This window comes from Crinia signifera, chromosome 2 (genome assembly GCF_055691185.1).
Source record: "Crinia signifera chromosome 2, ASM5569118v1, whole genome shotgun sequence".
Lineage (NCBI taxonomy): Eukaryota > Metazoa > Chordata > Amphibia > Anura > Myobatrachidae > Crinia > Crinia signifera.
The window spans coordinates 228533431-228553956 of record NC_139218.1 but is presented as its reverse complement, the minus strand read 5'-3'; the positions used below and the strand labels follow the sequence as shown (position 1 = coordinate 228553956).

At 43.7% G+C, this 20526-nt stretch overlaps 1 protein-coding gene across 1 annotated transcript in view; it reads left to right on the top strand.

The window, feature by feature from the left end:
• PPM1E (protein phosphatase, Mg2+/Mn2+ dependent 1E) overlaps positions 1-20526 on the top strand; it is a 273332-nt gene that overhangs the window by 201353 nt on the left and 51453 nt on the right. The window contains exon 3 of the mRNA XM_083173966.1: positions 13387-13586. Coding sequence (XP_083030092.1) covers positions 13387-13586 — 200 coding nt within the window. The remainder of the gene's footprint in view (positions 1-13386; positions 13587-20526) is intronic.

Sequence of the window (20526 nt, the reverse complement as noted above, 5' to 3'; positions counted from 1 at the left end):
GATGTAAAACCAAAAGAATATTTCTTAACCCGCAAAAATGGGAATTACAAGGGTTTAGGGTGTACCACCTGTTCGAGTCTGGAGACAGGCGATAGCTTCTTCCATCCCAGAACAGGTACCAAATATAAAATAAAATTTCCCCTAACTTGCACTAGTAGATACGTTATCTACTACATTAAATGTCCCTGCGGCTTATTATACATAGGGAAGACCATCACCCAATTCAAAGAGCGTATAGCTAACCATAGATCTTCCATTAGGGCTGCATTAGAGGGCAAGGGCTCCGATCAACCTGTCGCAAGACACTTTAAAAACTTCAAACATACATTACCTTCAATTAGGTACAAAGTTATCGATTGCATTCCTGAGTCCGCCAGAGGTGGAGACAAAGATAGAGCCCTATTACAACTGGAAGCGCAGTGGATACACCGGCTACAGACGGTGCATCCACACGGCTTGAATGAACAGTTGTTACTAAGTTGCTTTCTATAACCGGCTGTTTATTCAGCACCACATTACGCTTTGTCCCTGAGCATCATTTCCAATCACAGGTACCACCAGTATCAGTTATACTGTGTTTTCCCGTTAAATTAGTTTTTTGCCGTGATTATGACCTTTCATTATTTTATTTGGCTTACGTAACTTTTGCTGTTTTGATGGTCTGATGTTCATACTTTCTCTGTTTTGGATAGACTATGATAGTCTACCCCAGAGTACGCTGGTTGTTTCTTCAGCGTATTAATGTAAAATTATAACATTTTTCAGGAGCCGGTCTTTTCTTAGTTGTATAGGACTGGTTGCTGTAATGTGTTTTTAATATTGTTTTCACCACAGGTATTGGGTAGCACATCTCCCAAACACACGCCCCCTCTGCTCTGACAGCACTCGCTGACGCTTTGGCGCACCGATGACGTCATTGGGCTCCGGGACGGCGCACTCACGGGGAGCTCCTTTGCATTCACGAGGTGGGTGTCACTGATATGTCTATATATGTAAGTACTTGTCTTCCTATTTTCATGTCTTGATAAAGGGTTTAAACACCCGAGACGTTGGCACATACCCCCGTTGTTACGAGTGCCTTATCCTGTTGGCAAATATATATATATATATATATATATCTTGTCAATTAGGCACTTGCAAGATATTTTTTTACCTACCTCAATAATTCCAAATCTTTAGTAATGTAGAGGAAAAAACAACACTGGTGACTTCTAGGAAATATTGTTTAAGAACACATAAATCAAAATGCAGGATCACGTGAAATACATCTGACACCTCCAGCATGGTGTCTGGATGTCAGAGTAGTCCATAACTAGCCATTTTGTTTGTACTGAAAAATTCCATAAATAAAGCTTGTTCCCTCTCTATGGGGTTTCGAAATGTATCACTGGTGAAATCATGTTTTTTTTAAATTGACAAAAATCGCTAGGCTTCACTGGAACAAGATATAAATCATAGGCTAGGTGAAGATTTCTAGTAATATTGATCATTTTCAAAATAGTTTGGATCCTATAAACATTTATGGAGCTCTGAAGTCAGCAGTTTTGTTATGAAAAAGTATACAGTATTATCATTGAGGCCTTGGGGCAGATAATTAAGCAGAACATCACACATAACAGGTTCCTGTGGGATGCAAGCAAAAACAAGCAATGTTTATTACTTTGGCAGTATCAGGAATGGCATTAGCCAGCAGCATACTGAAACAACTCCTGACAGCAGGTATTGGACATTGTAATGGGCGACATGCTGCATTATGTATCAGGGGCATTACTGTGCGGGGCAAAATTAGGTGCAAGGGGCATTACTCATAATTGCCTACCCTCCTTACATGTGCTTGGGAGGCTCCTGAAAATCTAGTGGCCCTCCATGCCCCCCGGAAAGGAGGACAAGTCTCCCGCCTCCTCCACAAACCTCCACATCCCACTCAGCTGCAGAAACAAAGTCTGACAATTGCTGGGCTTTGTGGAGGTTGCAGGGCTAAAATGACACAAATCTCATAATTTTAGCCTTGCCCCCTCTCTGGAGAACCGGAATAATGGCATTCGGCTGGAAAGGGGGTGGGGCTTAATTATGTCAGCACTCATCCCCTGCCCCCAAACTGCACATGGGCATCTCCTCTCCAGGTGTCTCCCAGAGAGGAGCAGAAGAATGTAGGCAAGTATGGCATTACTGTGTGGGACATATAAGGGTGCTAGGAATTACTTTGTGCAGCATATTATGGTGCAAGGAGCATTACTGTGTGGGAAATAAAGGGGCACTTTTATGTTTGTTTAAGGTAGTCTTCTCCATGTCCCTTCTTTACTGTGCGTGCAAATATAGTATTATAACAGGAGGTGTTGCATCTTATTGCGTTCACACTTGGCGTCAAATTGTCTAGAAACAGCCTTGCACTTAAAATATATATAAATATGTTTATAAGAATCTGCAACACTTTCTTATTATTGATCATGTTAAATTTGTGCAAATTTGATATTCTTATGCATTAATAAACACATGGGCCTGATTCAGGTTGGTTTGCAAAGCACATTTGGTTTGCTAATGGACAAAACCATGTGCACTGCAGGGGGGCAGATGTAACATGTGCAGAGAGAATTAGATTTTGTTTCTGTGCAGGGAAAATACTGGCTGCTTTATTTTTACACTGCATATAGATCTCACTTTGAAGTAAAACCCCACCCACATTTTACTATCTCTGCACAAGTTACATCTGCCTCACCTGCAGTGCACATGGTTTTGTCCATTAGCAAATCAAATATGCATAGCAAACCAACCTGAATCAGGCCCAATTCGATATTATTGACTGGTTGAAAGTAGGGTAGCCTACGTCAGTGATAGCTAATCTTGACACTCCAGCTGTTGTTAAACTACACATCCCAGCATGCCCTGCTACAGTTTTACTAGCCATGCTAAAACTGATGCAGGGCATGCTGGGATGTGTAGTTCAACAACAGCTGGAATGTCAAGATTAGCCATCACTGGCCTACGTTGTGGCAGGGACAGATTCTGAAGGGGGAGGTAAATGTGAGTTCACATGACAGGCAAATTGAGAGCTGAGTCAGCTCTAAAGAAGCACAGGGATTTTAATACATAATATACAGCTGTGAGTGGGTGGTGATCAGTAGAATTCGGCGGAGGAATTGGGTAGTTCTATTTTTATCCACTGTTACTTAGCTGATTCTTTAGAATATATCCCTCTTTGTTACCATGTTTGCTTACAAAGATACATTTCATTTAAGCAGCATCAGTTTATGTTCTGCAGCATAAACCACTACATTAATGCTGCTTTCAGACCGCAAAACTGGTTTTGACCCTGTATTTGAAAAACGGTTCCAAAAACGGGTCTGCCAGGTAAAACCCCTTTCACACCGGTATATTACCGTTTAAGTGCGTTTTTTTGGACACTGGCAGACCCGTTTTTGGAAACTTTCCAAATACAGGGTCAAAGCCAGTCTTCAGCGCGCCCCCCCCCCCCCCCCCTCCGCGGGTTATCACACACAACATCCCCCTAGGACTTACAACCCCCCAATGATGTGCTTACCCCCCCGCGGGTTAACACCCCCCCCCCCCTGCAGCCGGTACCTCCTGAGGATCCCGGCAGTATGGACGGCTGGCTGCACTTATGAAAAAAAAAGGGACTTTGGGAAAATGGCTGCCCCATAGGAAAACTTGTCTTTCATATGGGGGCAGCCATTTTCCGAAAGTCACTTTTTTTTCTCAAAAGCGCAGCCAGCCATCCATACTGCCGGGATCTTCAGGAGGTACCGGCTGCACGGTGGGGGGGTTTTAACCCGCAGGGGGGGGGGAGTCGGTGATGTTAACCCATGCGGGGGGGGCGGGCGCCAGTGCAATGAATATTTAATGAGCTCATTTAGGACCCAGCTTATTGGCTGGGTCCTAAATACCGTTTCAGACCCGATTTTGATGCCAAAATACCGGGTCTGAAACGGGTAGGACCCTCCATTTTAACCGTTTTACAAAATCGGCTTTTGTAAAACGGTTAAGTGGTCCTGCACCTTTCAGACCGCACAGATTACCGTTTTAAAACGGTTAAAAATCTGCAAAATACCGTTTTTTAAGTGCGGTCTGAAAGGGGCATAAATCATATATGTGTGAGAGGGTATAATATTTACAATGACAACATTTTGATTTTGTTGCAGTTATATATTTTTAATTTATACAGATGGAGCTGCTCTCATTAGAGCTGCGGCACTCGCATGAAGGGGGCTCACGCGCCCTGTACTGATGGAGCCCATCCCCTCTCCCCCGTCTCGCCCATAGCCCCTGCTGCCTGGTGATTCCTTGAGCTAGCTGAGAGGCACTCCATCTGCATGATACATACGTATCTGTATTATTTGTGTTTTGTATGAGAAATACAATGTACTGTAGTCTTGGCCCATACATACTGCAATAATATTCTAATAATAACATTGAAATGAGGACACATCGTAGTGAGTGATGTGAGCAGGACTGCCAGTCTTGGATAGTGACAGACTGTACTAAGCCCACCATTCAGAATAAATTTGACTTGACTGTAGATGACTTTGCAGTGGTCTTCTCCCTGAGTTCCTGGTAATATGGGACAGGCCCATGAAGCTCTTCTGCTGTCACAGGAAGTCCTGGATATTTGGGAGTCTTGCTAACATTTTGTGAGAGTAGGCACGGATAGACAAACGGTCAGCTACGTTCTGCGCATGTGCAGTTTATTTCTCCCCATCTGGTAAGTACAGTTGGGTAGACCTCTTCTCATGCTTGACAAATGGAACAGTGGGGTAGATGTATGAAGCCTGGTAAAGTGATAAAGGGGAAGGTGATAACGCACCAGACAATCAACTCATTGCTATTATTTTTTAAACGAGGATAGTAATTCTGCATCGTATAAATGATACATTTATGAAAATGTCCCTTCCCTCAGTAATTATATCTAATATATTTATTTGTAATTCTTTAATTATAATGAGGGTGGTGCACCCAGGAATATGTATTCAATTAGGAAAAGAAAAAAAAAAGAAAAAAGTGTTCCTGCTTGGGGCACTCGAGTGCCCTAAGCAGGAATACTTTATTCTTTTCTTGTATTTTCCTATTGTTTTTCAAACACATCTGATTGGCTTGTGCGTTATCACCTTCCACTTTGTCACCACTTTATCAACTTTAATACATCTGCCTTAATGAATTGTCTACAACTGGGATTTACATATAATTTACAATGATCTGTGACTCAGGGAGGCTAACATGAACATCCACTAAAATGTACTTCTGTATTGCATCTCCGAATGCTGACAATGAGATGCATGTGCTGTAGGACAGGGGAGCATGCCATACTTGCCTACCCTCCCGGAATGGACGGGAGGATCCCGCAAATCGGGTCCCCCTCCCAGCCCCCCGGGAAGGTGGGCAAGTCTCCCGCATTGCCCCCAGCACCCCCTTTACCCGCTGCATCAAATGTCCGATTTTTGCGGGTGCACGGGAGGGGACGGGGCTAAATGACACGAAATGCGTCATTTAAACCCCTCCCCCAATCCGCGGACCCGCAAATTGCCGCGGATGCCTGTCATGGGGACGGGGCTTGATGATGTCAACCTCATTCCGCCCCCTGACAAGTAGCCTCGTCCTGCCCCCTTTCACTCCTCTCTGGGGTTCTCCCGGAGAGGAGTGTTCAGAATTAGGCAGGTATGGTGCATGCATAGAATTAAAACACTGCATGCTACTCAGATTCAGGCTCATAATGCTGTGCATACATACACACAAGTACAGACACACACATACACAGCATACTGTACATACACACAGCATACATACATACATACATACATATACAGCATACATACATATACACATACACCATATCCACAAAAACACACACAACATACAACCCCCTACCTCAAACATCAGAGGAGCTGTACCTGTGTAGCTACAGGGGACAAATCCCTGCCTCCAATTGGGGGTTATCCAGACCTGATCGCTGTGTGCCAATCAATTATCCAATGACTGTGCATGCTTCTGGGCTGCAGCGCACATGTGGAACACCAAACCGCACCAAAAAAAAAAATTTTTTTGACAGGAAGTTGCTGTTTTTGGGTGGTAACCGGACGATTTTGGGGTGTGTCAGGAAAAACACAGGCATGCCCAGGCAATTTTAAGGAGGGCATGTGACATCTGCTTCGGCCTTGATCAGCCTGCCTGTATGTCACCGACTTGTGGAACGGTCCTAGTTAAACACACTTGCACAGAGTGGAAAAATAATTTGAGGGTAAATGAGTTGTGAATTGATATGCTGAATAGCAATTGATTTCCAAGTAATTTGCAGATTGGGTGGGGTGGAATTTCACTCTATCGGGCGGTGGCTAAAGCCCCGTACACACGGGGGAGATATATTGCTCAGCAATATATTGCTAGCAATACATTGCTGAGCAATATATTGCCCATTGTCAGTGGCGTAACTAGATACATGTGGGCCCCATAGCAAAAGTTTGGAAGGGCCCCTATTTATCACCTAATGCTGAAAAATGTATACAGCACATGTAACTTTAACAGGCAAAGTGGGCCCCTCTCAGCTCTGGGCCCCATAGCAGCTGCACCCCCTGCACCTATGGTAGTTACGCCCTTGCCCATTGTCTCCTTTTCATCAGTGACCAGAGATGGTCGCTGATGAAAAGGAACCTCAGCCGGCGGTGCCGCAGAGGTAATTAGCTGGTCGCAGGAGCAAGCTCCTGCGACCAGCGATTACAATGGGGCTGAAAATGGGAGCGCGCACCCGGCGATTTATCGCCGGGGCACACTTCCAACACTGGCAATATGGTCGCCTGCGACCATATTCCCAGCGATTATAGCCCCTATTGCCCCCCGTGTGTACTGATAACAGACCCCAGCAATTTTGCATAGCAGTTCACCTAACCTCTTTGAGACGTGTTACATAATGCTTGCAGGCATTTCTCAAAAAAAATACACAAAAAAAAACTAATAACCATATGTATTAATCCACTTTTACAAATATTTTTTTTTGCTCTTTAGTACATAAATATTCACGTGACTGTGTAACAGGTACTCTGACAACTGTTTTTGATTAGTGCTGCTTTTTTATTGTGCATCAGAAGCCAAAGTCTTTGAAGCTGCTAAACTCCAAAAAGGTGGGAAGAAATTGGACGGGAAAGCCCACCAGGCTTTTACTGGCAGGATGTACCCTGTAATTTGTTGTGCACTAACACACATTGCTGCTAGTTATATGCTTTTATGCAGTGCATTTGGTCCCATGATCCTACATTCTATGTGCTCTGACACATCCACATAAAAGCTTTGGGATCAGCTGGAAATTATTGTACTTTTATTTTAACCTCTTTGAAACCTGTTACGTAGTGCCTAAATGTACTCTATAAAAAAAATAAATTAATAAACATACGGATTAATCCACATTTACAAACATAAACAGTCATGTTCTACTCATCTAAACGCTGCATTAAATGGGTATTATTATAACTGTTCCTTTATTTGCTAGCAATAATTTTGCTCTCTAGTAGATATCTTTTATTTTTCTTTACATAAGACACAGGGGGAAATTTACTAACATGGCCTATCCCGGGTACGAATGGATACGACAGACATTGGCCATATTCCAGGGAAAATACAAATTGTGAATAATGTACTAATCTGCCGTATTTACCTGATTCATATTTTCCAATGTTGTATCCATTCATATTCTTATCCATTCGTGTTCGTATTTGGCGGATGTATTTCCAGCCTCCAAATATGAACGAAGCGGCAGCATTGCACGGATCAGTCAGATTAGTGCAATGCTACGCTATGTAAAAAAATGTCCCACGGTTGTAACCAGCCCCGGGCTCAAAGAATCGGTGCTGGTGTTAGAAATTCAAGGGCCAAAGAAGTTGGGGGTCCCCAGGATTTCTAAAACCAGCACCATGCTCAAGGGTCCTGGTTCCCAAAATAAGAGGGTCAAGATGAATAGGAGTCCCCCGTATTCTGACAACCAGCACCAGGCCCAAACAGCCAGCAGGGTAATGCCACAGCCAGGGGATACTTTTTATATATGTTCCCCTGGCCAAAGCATTAAACACCCTGACCCCAATGAAGGGGCCCCCCTCCCGGATACACCCCCCCCCCCTGCCTGGAGAACCACAAGTCCCAGCATGCAGGACATTAAAGGTTCTACAACAGAAAAGAATGTGAAAAAAACACTGACACCTTTAGAGTAATAAAAGTTTGATTCACACTACAGTCATTCAAACATACTCGCCTATGGATTCCAGTGCTGGTCTGTCTTGCTTCTCCAGTACAATACCAGCAGTACCTGTGGAAGGAAGTTATACCTACCGAGGCCTCCGGCATAGATCATGTCCTCTTGGGTCCGTAGCAGGCATCCACGGGGTATAAAATAAGAAAGCACAGTACCCGCACCTCGTACTGGAGGAACCGCAAATATTTGTTTACATTTGCGGCTCCTCCCCTGAACTGTGGTTATTGGACATCCCCCAGCCATTCAGCAGTAACCTCTGGGGGTGCACAAATTAATTCCCCACATATTTGTAGAACCAGCTCAATGAGCCCAGGTTATGCATGGGAGAGAGATATATTAATAGTAAAATAGTGCGTTACGATCTGAGCTCACAGATGTGTCAATTCTAGTATGGACAAAATGTACTGCAGAGTAAAATGTGAAATCTTTGGCTGTTAGCTGATGCACATGCCAAGAATCTAATAAGAGGTGTTGCGTGATCAGAAAATAAATGGCTTTATAATTTGCAGAAGCTAGATTCTTGTGGAAAGTGGGCAAGGGTTTAGATTACGAAGGGTGGTAATGAAATACCCTGCCACCTCATCATGGCCCTTGATTCTGGTTGACTCGCTAAGCAGAGGTATTTTGCTGCTTAGCGAGGCATGTAATGCTGCTCACTAGGCGGCGAATGCACTGCGATTGGATGTTTTGCATAAACATCAATACGCAGGGTAGCGTGCAGGGCCGAAATCAGTCGATGGTCAACGACCATCGATTGATTTCTTCAGTGCTTGCAAATCTAAGTCAGTCTCTGCATTGCGGCAGCAGGGTCAGAGAACTGGGCAGGCTGCTGATGTTCTGTGACGTCAGCCGCCTGCGGTAGCATGGGGGTACCCAGCGGTTTCCTCTACGCACCCACCATTTTTTTTTTTGCTAATCAGAATCAGGTAGAGTATGCAGAGGCTGACGTACAAAGCAGTCCTCAGGACTGCAGCTGGAACAAGTGGGGTGGGAGATAAGAGCTGCAAAGCCACCAGTTGAACAGAGTGAATGTCCATGAGCTAGGCAGAAGATAAACAACTCTCTGCAGAGGAACCTTGCAGGGCATGCAGCAGACAATTGAATGAGTCACTGGCTGGCAGTGTGTAGGACCAGTAGCACCTGCTAACTAGGGCAGGGGGTGAGGCGACTAAGCACATATAAACATACATGTGACTACGTATACAATGGAGCATTAATGATTTTAAAATCAGCAATGGTCTATAACCAATGGTAACTACTTTTATCATTGATGGAAGAGAACCAGAGGATTTCCCACCATCGATGATATGGAATATTTTTTAATATTATTTATTTTATCTCCCAGGTGTTAGGACACAGAGCATAGCAACACCCCCTGAAACCACACCCCGGACCCTGATAAGCCCGCAATTCAATGAGCGTTAAAGCAGGAATGAACCTCAATAAGAGAAACCATTGATGTTCCCCCACAGCTTTACACTATCAAGCTACCCAAATGATGACCATCCCTGCTCGGCATTAGGCTTCACTCTCCTAAACCTGCCCCCAGAATCCTGTTATACCAGCCAATGAGATTGTGGGGGAGGGCATAGGAGACTGAATCCTAATGCTTGATTACGGAGTCCCAGCTTCACCACGGCCACAGTAATGTACAGCACCACTGCCGATCCCGGATACACTGCCAGCACATTTATTACATATATCTTCACGTGTACAGTATGTGCTTAGCTTCACTTGCTAGGCAGGTTGCAGTAGTCATTGACTAAGGTTTTTATCTTGTGCCATCAGTGGAAAAAAGTGAGGAATCCAGGAAGTCATTATTACAAGGTCATTTTTCTTTTTACTGTTTAAATAAGTATTTTATTTCCCATAAAATAGGATATTGGTGCAGCAGACGAAACACCTTCATTTTTTACTTCAAATAAAACTGTTTGGAAGGAACAAAAACACCACATCTCTTTTCTATAGATAGTGGGAAACCTAGGGAAATAAATGCAGGTGCCACATTGCTCTCCTTTTGCTTAAGATAATTCTCATATGTCTGAACAGTAGCTAAACTTTAGTTTTGTAAGAAATGGTTCTTTTTTTTTCTTTATTAGCCAAGTATTGTGACCTGTTTCAAGCTATGGAAGGTTTGCATACATGACATTACAGTGATTTAGAGTCTCCCTTGGCAGGACATGGAGTAACTTCAAGGATATGCTGCAAATAATAGGAGTAAATAAGATTGACCTTGGCAGGGAAGTCAAGGTCACAGAGAATTTGCACTCAGCTTTGTCTTGCTATTCTAATGCGAGAAGATTGGCATGAATACTGACTACTATTTGCTCTGTGTCCATTCTTCTTAGCCTAGAGATGTTTGTGCTATAGAAGGTGTACCTATCCTGGTTACTAATTTATAGTATTCCACCGATACATCACTCTAATATTTACTAAGCAGTGTTTTTTTTAAAACCTCGATTTTTACAGATGTTGCCTGCCATAATTAAAAGGGCAATAATAGTAAATCTGGCAGACAAAATCTTTAAAATCAAGGTTTTTGAAAATCCACTGTATAGTATATGTATACCCTCAGATATTATTATGCATTTGCATAGCACAGCATATTATAGTGTTGCCTGTAGTATTATTATTATTATTATTATTCTATTATTATTATTATTATTATTATTATGATGATGATTATTAATATTTATATTATATAAGGAAATAAAATAGATTAAATAAAGCAGAGTTTAGCTACAAATTGGTATATTTACTGAAAGTCAATTTATCAAACGATTGAAAACTCAACATTGACTTGACTTAAATTTCATCAATTTAAATCGATCGGGGGGGAAAAATCAATCAAAAACAGAACTTTAGTAAATATATCCCCAAAGGGCTAAATCCAATTTGCTGCAACATTTTTTACATAGAAAAATCTGCCATTCTGGGGTGAAATTGGACAGCAAGGGAGACAGTGAGTTTCGCTGCTGCTGCCATCATTCCATGCCGATGAAACCGCAACTTGCCCCCATCACAGCTAATTGAATTGACCACAAAGGATGGTAGTTGTCACTGTGATCATGTAGTGCCTACCAGAACATAAGTACTGTAAAACAAAGGCTTTTTTGCTTTATGCATTTTACCATTTCACAGATGGCAAGATAGAGAACTAATTCTGGAATATCATAGACACAGATGGATGGTGTTATAAAGACACAAATCACTTTATTTATTTATTTATTTATTTATTTATTAACAGTTTCTTATATAGTGCAGCATATTCCGTTGCGCTTTACAAAGGGGACAGTGATACAACAAAACAGGGTATTTACAGACAGTCAAAATGTAGGAGGGCCCTGCTCGCAAGCTTACAATCTATACAATCAGTTGCAGTGTGTAAATCAATATAGTGTTCTCTTGCACCTATAGCTGAGACGCTTTTCCAGAGGCATAATGTCTACGGAACGTCTTTGCTGCTGTCTAAACTTCTATTTTGACCCAATCCAACAGGATGCCAACACCAAAATATGTACTTTATTGAAGTGACTGTCTTTAGAAGACCTTATTTGCAACTATGTAATACCTACAATAATAACCAATATTAAAGGAAAATAACACACCATTTTAAGTGTTGTATATGTATGGGGGGAGGGTGATTAGTCTTATCTTGGAGAAAACCACTGCAATCAATGATCACGATTCTGTCTACTTTGGTCAACTATTCAAAAGGGAAGTCTCACAAAATAATGAGGCACTAGTGCAGGTCATCCTATATATGCCAAAGTCCGTAACTGGGTGTTTCCAGTCTGCTGCTAACTCATCTAGTAACTTATTCTGGTGGTGAAAGACCCTGGGGTTCACTATCCCCCAACTCCTTTAATTTACTTATATTTATTATAGTGGTTTAATTAGTCATTAGGGAACAGACTGTGATACTGCATTAGCTTTTTAAATTCCTAAAAATCCACCCAACCTACAGTTTGTCTCAATTAGTATATTTGTCTTGATACTTGATCTGCTTTTCATTACTTTTTGCATATTGCAGTATGTTTTATATAATGAATAATAGGTGGAAAAATCTAATATTTTCAAATTAAAAATAACAACCCACACCATCCCTCTGATGTGACCAAGAGCTCCCCGTAGGTGACAGTTCAGATTATCTGTTACATAGGGCTACTTTTATCATCATAGCTTGTAATAGGTCACAGTGCCCCACAACACCTGACAGTGAAGTAAACAGGACATGCTGTAAATGGAACAGGGACATGTAAGGTGAAAAATAACAATCTTTACAAACCTGAAAATAGATGGTAGGTAGGTACCTGCTCATTAGACCTCACACTCAGCCCTCAGAGGGAGGGCACAGCTACAACAAGAGGAGCGAGTGTACGTAGTAATGGTAAAAAACAGGATAAGCAAAAATAAAGAAATTGTTTTTTTACCAAAAGTTTAATTATAGGCTGTGGGAAAGTCGGCTTGGGTTTCATAGAGTGGATAGCAGGAAGGACAGGGGAAGTCCTGTAGGTGGGAGTGATAAGTGACTAGTAGAGGTGAGGTGTAGGTCAGCGGTAGAAGCTTGCCTTACACCAGAATGACCTGCATACAAAATGACTGATCATACCTGTAGAGCGGAGTGACCTCTCCACCCGTGGGACCACACATCATACCGCTATAGTTCACGATGTCACAATTGATCGCATGACCCATCAAAATCATGCGTTTAGTCCTGATATCATTCTAATGTATGGCCAGCTTAAAGGTGACCATACACCTACAGATTTATCTTCAGATCTGTCTGGTTGGAACAAACACCTGGTAATATCTGAATGACTGTTTGTCACTTTTCCAGCATTTCCAAGCAAATGGTCTACTGTCATTTGCTCACATTCATAACCATGTTTTTGTTCCAACCAGACTGAAGATAAATCTATAGGTGTATGGGCAGCTTAAAAGAGTGCGAGCAGGAGATTACTTTTATATAACATGTATGAAGAGCTGGTTGTGCTGAGAGAGAGGCATTTCAGTTTGATTCTGGTGGACACAGGGAGCCTATTTAGTGACCAAAATTCTAAGCACTTCTGTCATTTTCTCTACAAGTCATATATGTTGTTTCTTGTTCTGCTAATGTCATCTTTTGGTTTTCTCTCTAGAGATCGAGACTGTGAAACTGGCCCATGCAGTTTTTAGCAAGCTACATGAGATGTGCTGTAGCTGGGTGAAAGACTTTCCATCATGCCGAAAGCCTCACTTGTATTATGAAACATCCATTCATGCCATCAAAAATATGCGCAGGAAGATGGAGGACAAGCATGTCTGCATTCCTGACTTCAACATCCTCTTCAACCTAGAGGTAATGACTCAATGATCTAAACAAAAATGAGGGACCTCAAATAATTTAAAGGCAAAGATATCAACAAATGATGGTTTGTAGAAAAACACATGTAGCACAGGAAAATGCACAATAACTTATTATACAATAATACCTAACATGTCTGCATATAGAAGAAGGTAAAAGTTTTAAGAGGTGCTTGCAGGACTCATGGGTGAAAGAACATATCGATATCCTGATCTCCAAAATGCCACATCTGAGTCCAATTTGGTTTCACACCTGGGTGGCTAAAGTGCACTTAACTATTTGGACCACAGGCAAAATAGCCAGACCCCACAGAAACATCTTTAGGTTATCCAGTGATTGCATACACACACAGCTGACTTTATTTTATGGCAGTATCTATGATGCTTGTTGAAGATGCCCAAGCATGGGGCTTTGGGTGCAGTTTGGATTAAATCAGTCATATTAGCTGGCAAAAGAATCCTATGTACGGCTTACTTTACTGAGGTGACATAACCAAGCTAGCTTCATTATATATTCTAAAACATTAGACGTTATATTTGCATGAGGCTCAGTGATATACTGTGAGTTAGCCATATAGAAAAAAATCTGCAAAGGATATTCTTTATTTTCTAACTGAATAGATTTAAATTGACTGCTATGTTTGTTATAGAAACTGTAAATGTACTATGACTTAATTTTCTGAGAAATTTTGATTCCGCTGAGCTACAATTTACAAATAATAATGATTATAATAATAATAATTTTATTTATATAGCGCTCTTTTCTCTAATAGGACTCAAGGCTCTTAACAGATAGAATGAATGTAATACAGTACAGAAACAATGAAGTACAGAAAAGCTTTTCATAAACATTACTTATGGAAATTAAGGAAATGCTTGAGTAAACAGGAAAGTCTTGAGTCTGTTTTTCAAGCATTCTAGAGAAGGGCCTCTCGAACTGTGCAGGGAAGTGAGTTCCATAAAGTTGGAGCTGCATGGTTAAAAGCTCAACCTTCAGATGAATTACGGGAGATCCTAGGTACTGCTAAAAGTCCTTTATCTACAGATCGCAGTAATCGGGTGGGACAGTATAGAATCAGAAGCTGCTTCAGGTACCTTGGGCTTTGAAACTCAGTAAGTTGATCTTGAAAATGAGTCGCCATTTTATGGGCAGCCAATGAAGGGAGTAGAGAATGGGAGTTATGTGGCTAGAATGGGGCTGGTTGGTTAACAGCCTGGCAGCTGTGTTTTGTACCAGTTGTAATCGGTGCAGTGCTTTTGCTGGTAGACCAAGGTAGAGGGCATTGCAGTAATCAAAATGAGATGATACTGTACAAATGCATGTATGACTTTTGGCAGATTTTCAGAGGGGATTAAGTGTTTGATTCTGGCTATGTTTCTCAGATTAAATAATGAGGATTTGATTGTGGGTAATATCTGATGTTTAAATATTAAGCCACCATCCAGTACCATGCCAAGATTCTGCACATGACCAGAGTTTAGTAATTATGTTCTCCCAAGTGTCAGTCCAGTTGGGTGGCTATGCTGCAGTCCTGTCCTTTGATGTTGAGGTCCTATCATAAGGACCTCTGTTTTATCAGGATTCAGTCTCAGCCAACTGGCACTCATCCATTCCGGTAGCTCATCTAGACAGTTATTTAGGGTTGTTATTGGGTTTTCAGTGCTGGGAGCAAAGGACAAGTACAGTTGTGTATCAGTGGTACACAAGGCCACGGTGCCTAATTATTTAACACAGTGACAGCACGTACACCAAAAAGTATGGGGGATAATATAGTACCTTATGGGACACCACATGACAGTGGCATGGAAGAAGATGAGTATACTCCAGATGACACTCTGTGACCTGCCATCGAGAAATTATTTTAACCAGCTTAGTACTGTGCCATCTAGTTGCTTTGCAACCAATTTTTCCAATTACTTTACCTAGAAAAGGAAGGTTTGATACTGGTTGGTAGTTGGTCATGCAGTTTGTATCTAAGTTTTTTTTTTTGAGAAGAGGTCTGCTTCTTTAGGGGTTGGTGAAAATTCCTGTTTCCAAAGAGCATTGAACAATTTTTGCAAAGACAGGGCCAATTATATCCATAAACCCTATTAAGAGCTTGGTTGGGACAGGGTCCAGATCACAGGAAGTGGGATGCAAAATCCGGACAATTTCAGCAATGTCCTTTACATCCATTGCTGTAGGTCAAAGCTGGTCCATGAGGATAGGTGGCTTACATTGTCAGGCATAGTTTGGCACTCATCTCACGGTACTGTGGAGATTTCAGCCCTGATGGCTGATATTTTATCTGAAAAGAATTTTGCAAACTCATTACATCTTGCCTGGGAGAGTGTTTCATCAGATTGCAGGCATGTTGGCTTGCAAAGCATTTCCACTTTGCGGAAAAGCTATTTGCTGCCATGAACTCAGTTGCCAGGAATTTTGACTTCTTATGGGTTACTGTAAATTGATATTCCACAGTATGCTTTGTTAGTTTTATCTTGTCCATAGGTTAGTCTACCTCCATTGTCTTTCAATTCTATGCCCCCTTTTCTTGAGCTCATTAATACTGCTGTCAAACAAAGGAGCTTACTGATGTGGTTTGAGACATTGTATATGCACTGGGGCAATAATATCAATAGCAGCTGTCATATACCTATTATTGTTATGAATTAGGGAACAGCGATCTTTACAAGCTCCCAGTAATGCAGAGAGATCCAGATTTGCTGCAAGAGCCTGTGGAGTCATTTCCCTCCTTGGACGATACCTGTTCAGCTCCATTGGCAAATATCTATTTTAAATGGTTGCAATTGAGAACCAAAGGGAGTGGTGGTCTGACCACATGACTGGGTTTGCTTTTAGGTCAGTTACTTGGAATCCTAAATCTTAAAGACAAGATCTAGCGTGTGACCACTTTTATGTGTGGTAGAATGAATGATTTGTGTAAAGCCCAGACCATTCACCATGCACAGACGGTCTTGGCCAAGGTGTGAGAGCTTGTCATCAACCCATGCATTGAAATCCCAAAGGATTAATCATCATTGGTGCTCCAGAACTAGACCAGCAACAGTGTCTGCAAGTTCTTGTAGAAATAGCTTTCCATCTCCAGAGCGGTGATAAATGTGTACTCTGAAACCGTATCCTGTCAAAGTCTGGGCAGCAATGCACTTAAATGAGCCAGTGCTTTCCATAGGGTGGACCCTAAATGTGAGTGATTTTTTTGAAGCAGAGAGCCACCCCGCTTCCCCTGCTTTCCAGTCTTGGGTTGTGTATGACAGAAAAGTTTGTTGGGACTGCAGCTTCCAAGATAGGTGCTGCATTTTTGTCTAGCCAAGTCTCTGTAATACCGGCTAGATCTAAAGCTTCAATAAGGTCAGCAATTGGCACAGCAATTGGCACAGTCTTGTTTCTTATATATCCAGCATTACAAAGGACAGATCTGATTGGGCATACCAGAGGACCTGCAGTTTTATTTATGTTAAGCACAGGGGCTCTGGGTATGGGAGTCACAAAGCAAGGATTGACAGTTCTGTCTTTCCAAGTGCAGGGCCGTCTATTGGGTACCCCTGCTATTTGTTTTCTCTTTGGAACTGGGGGTGCACAGATGGGTAAGGGACCTCGGTGGTTATAGGAAGAAAAACGTTTCTGGCCTGCTCGCTTCCCACGACTGTGTCTGTGTTTTTCTTTTTTTAAATGCCAAGGTCTTGGAGAAAAGAGAACTGTGCTTGTATAATAGGAACTGCAGCACATTGTGGGCGGAGTGAAATAATTAAGCTGGAGGTACAGATGGAGCGCCTTTCATTTTTGCTGGCGATGCGCCAGCGCCAGAATCTGGCGGAGAGGCGCCCCATCTGACTGAGACGCGTGTGCGTCTCACACGCACGTGCGTATCAGTTTCCCGTCGGCGGGGGGGACGGGAACCCTGTCCGTCTCCGCTTCAGGGAGACGGACAGGGTTAGAGGGGGGGGGGTGCGGCGAGGTGGCGGGGACCTGGGGGGGGCCCGTTGTAAGGCGATGGGCGTGCATCTCGTGCGCGCGCGTCCCCTTATGGCGGCTGGCGGGGGATGGCGGATGGCGAATCTTCCGCCATCCCCTGCAAGAGCGAGACCCGCTCTATCTGTATACTTATTAATTGGTTCATCAATGATGGGCTTGCTATAAGTATGGAATGCATTTGATGAGGAAAGAGGGAGAGAAAGCAGGTTTTTTTTTCACCAATGCAGTGTGTTATCCAGAGATTAATATGGGTTCATGAACAGAGCCTAAATTATCTCAGTCATTGGTATAACCTATAGCTTCTCTTTAATCCCAATGGATTTATTCAATTTTTAAAACAGTGGGCGAGATTCAGCAAGCTAAAAATGCCGTAAAAACCCGTTTTCGGGGGTTTTACCGCATTTTTATATGCAGCAAAGCCCCATTGCTGGGGCTTCGCTGCGGGGGGTTACGCCAGTTCCTATATGGCGTAACCCCATGGAAGCCTATGGGCTTCCCTTCGCATCCCCCGCCGCCCCACGCGTCCCCCGCCGATCTGCGCCGCACCCCCCTCACCAGTGATTTCCTCCTGCCTGCACCACTTCTGAGTGCAGGGAGGAGCAACCAGAGCCCTTACAGCTGTGTAAGGGTTCCGGCAGGGAGGGGGGGACCCGGTGCACATCGCCGGGCATCGCTTTTGTGTTAATAATCGCATATGTTACTGCATATGCTATTATTAACTATGCGAATGCCGGCGATGTGCAACGGGGATTATTGGTGAATCTCGCCCAGTATATCACACTCCCTCGCTCCATTAGACTCTTCAAGACTTCAAACAGGCACTGAAAACTCATCTGTTCATCAAAGTGTACCCTTCCGCTGCATAACATAGTTCTGAGGCTGGTCCTCCAACCCCTGCCACATACCTTGGCCATCTCTGCCTGCTTACATCCTGCCATCAAGCCACTTCCCACTCACTTGCACCTCATGTTATCTGTCTGTCTCCCCTTCCTACAAAAATTGTAAGCTCTTAAGAGCAGGGCCCTCTTCCCTCCTGCTGTCAAAGCCCTCTTCTCTTCTCACTTCACATTTCAATCACAGCTCTCCCATACTCAAACACTCAGCGACCATCTTCGTCCACATACTCTTCTCCATTTTTGGCCACCACCCCCTAGTAGCACATTGGTCAAGTCCTCACTACTTACATTTAAGCTGAATTGTGGCATTCATTTTACCTGTACTCTATTTTGTTATTCATTTAATGTAATGTTAAGTTTGTCTCCCTGTACTGTTCCTTTTGTAAGGCGCAGCAAAACACTTGTGGCGCCTTATAAATAAAATTATAATAATAACTTTTCTTTTCTGCTGCTGAATTAGTCCGTTTTTTCCAGAACAAAGCAGGCTTGTGAAAAGGTGTTAAGGCCCCCATACACTATGCGATTTGGTCCCGATTTCACCCGATTCAGATGGATCGGGCAGTGAAATCGGGCCAAATCGCATGTCCAGACACCCGGTCCGACCCGATGCGCGGTCCCGTGCGCATTGGATCGGAGTTGGGAGGTCGCACCGGCTGCACATAAGATTTGCTAAATCTTATGTGTAGCTGGGCAGGGGACGCCGGAGCAGGGAGCTGTGCACTGGGAAGGTGGAGGGAGCAGGGTGGCGGGGACACTGCGGGGCGGATGGAGGGGGGGGGGGCGCTGCTAATAGGGCAGAGGCAGCGGACGCTGCTGGGGACAGAGGTGGCAGTAACGGAGAGCCGGGCAGGGGGAGCCGGGAGCTGTCAGTGCTTGGGGAAAAAAAGCCCATACAATGAATGGGTAGCCTGTGGCTGAGCGCTCTCTTAGCCAGTCAGCAATTGGCTGAGAGAGCGCACAGCTCCTGCCTCCCCCTGCCCGGCTCTCCATCACTGTCCCCCGCAGCGTCCCCTGCACGCTACCTCTGCCCTTGTAGCAGCACACCCCACCAGCAGCCCAGCAGCTCAATGTTTTAAACAGGATTTTCTCCCGTCGCTCGCCGCTACACCGGACCCTGCGGCGAGCGGGAAAATAAACAAAATCCTATTCAAAAGACTAGTTGGCCGCTGAGAGCTCAGCCAATTAGCGGCCGCCCAGATTTTGAATAGGATTTTTTTTTACTATGCTCCCGCCGCTCGCCACTGCTGACTCTCCAGTTCCCGCAGCGCCCCCTGCCACTGACCCTCTCCTGCAGCACCCCCCCCCGGACCCTGCCCTCCCGCTGCTCCCTGGGTTTACATGTGATAAATCGAGCTGATTTATCACATGTAAAAAAAGTGCCAAATCTTATCAAGCTCCCCCGGGGAGCTGCCGGGGAAGCTCAGGGGAAATTGGGGCTGACTTGCCCTTAGGACAAGTCGCCCTAGTGAATGGGGGGCCTTTACACTCCAATTCCTAATTGTGTGGGTGTGAAAATCTCAGTGTGAGAGGCCTTTGAAGTAGACTCCTTGTGCTGATAGAGATAACATGTACAGTATCCTGTACTGGGGGATGGTCAGGGCTCTACTATTTGAAATGAACAGTGATCCTTAAGTAATTCAGAGACTGAGTTTATTAACGCAAAAAAATTGGAGTTATTTGTTGCTCAGAGCATAGAGGTGAATGAAGTCTAAGAAAGGGGCTGGATGGGACTAAAGATATATTGTAGTCCATAACATACCTCCCAACTTTCCGGCTGCAGAAATAGGGAAGCGCCCCAAAAGGGGGCGTAGCTTATGCAAATGAGGGGTGCGGCTTATGCAAATGAGCCGCGTCCCCGTTTTCGGCCGAGAATAGACACTGTGCGCATGCGCACAGCGTCTATTCTGTCAAATTGGGGGGGGGGGGCTCCGAACTGCCCCCCCCCTGCAGCGGGACACCTCCGGCCGCGGGTGGGACAGCGGGACAGGACCCGGTAATCGGGACTGTCCCGCTGAAATCGGGATTGTTGGGAGGTATGCATAGTACCTTGTTGGGGTATTCAA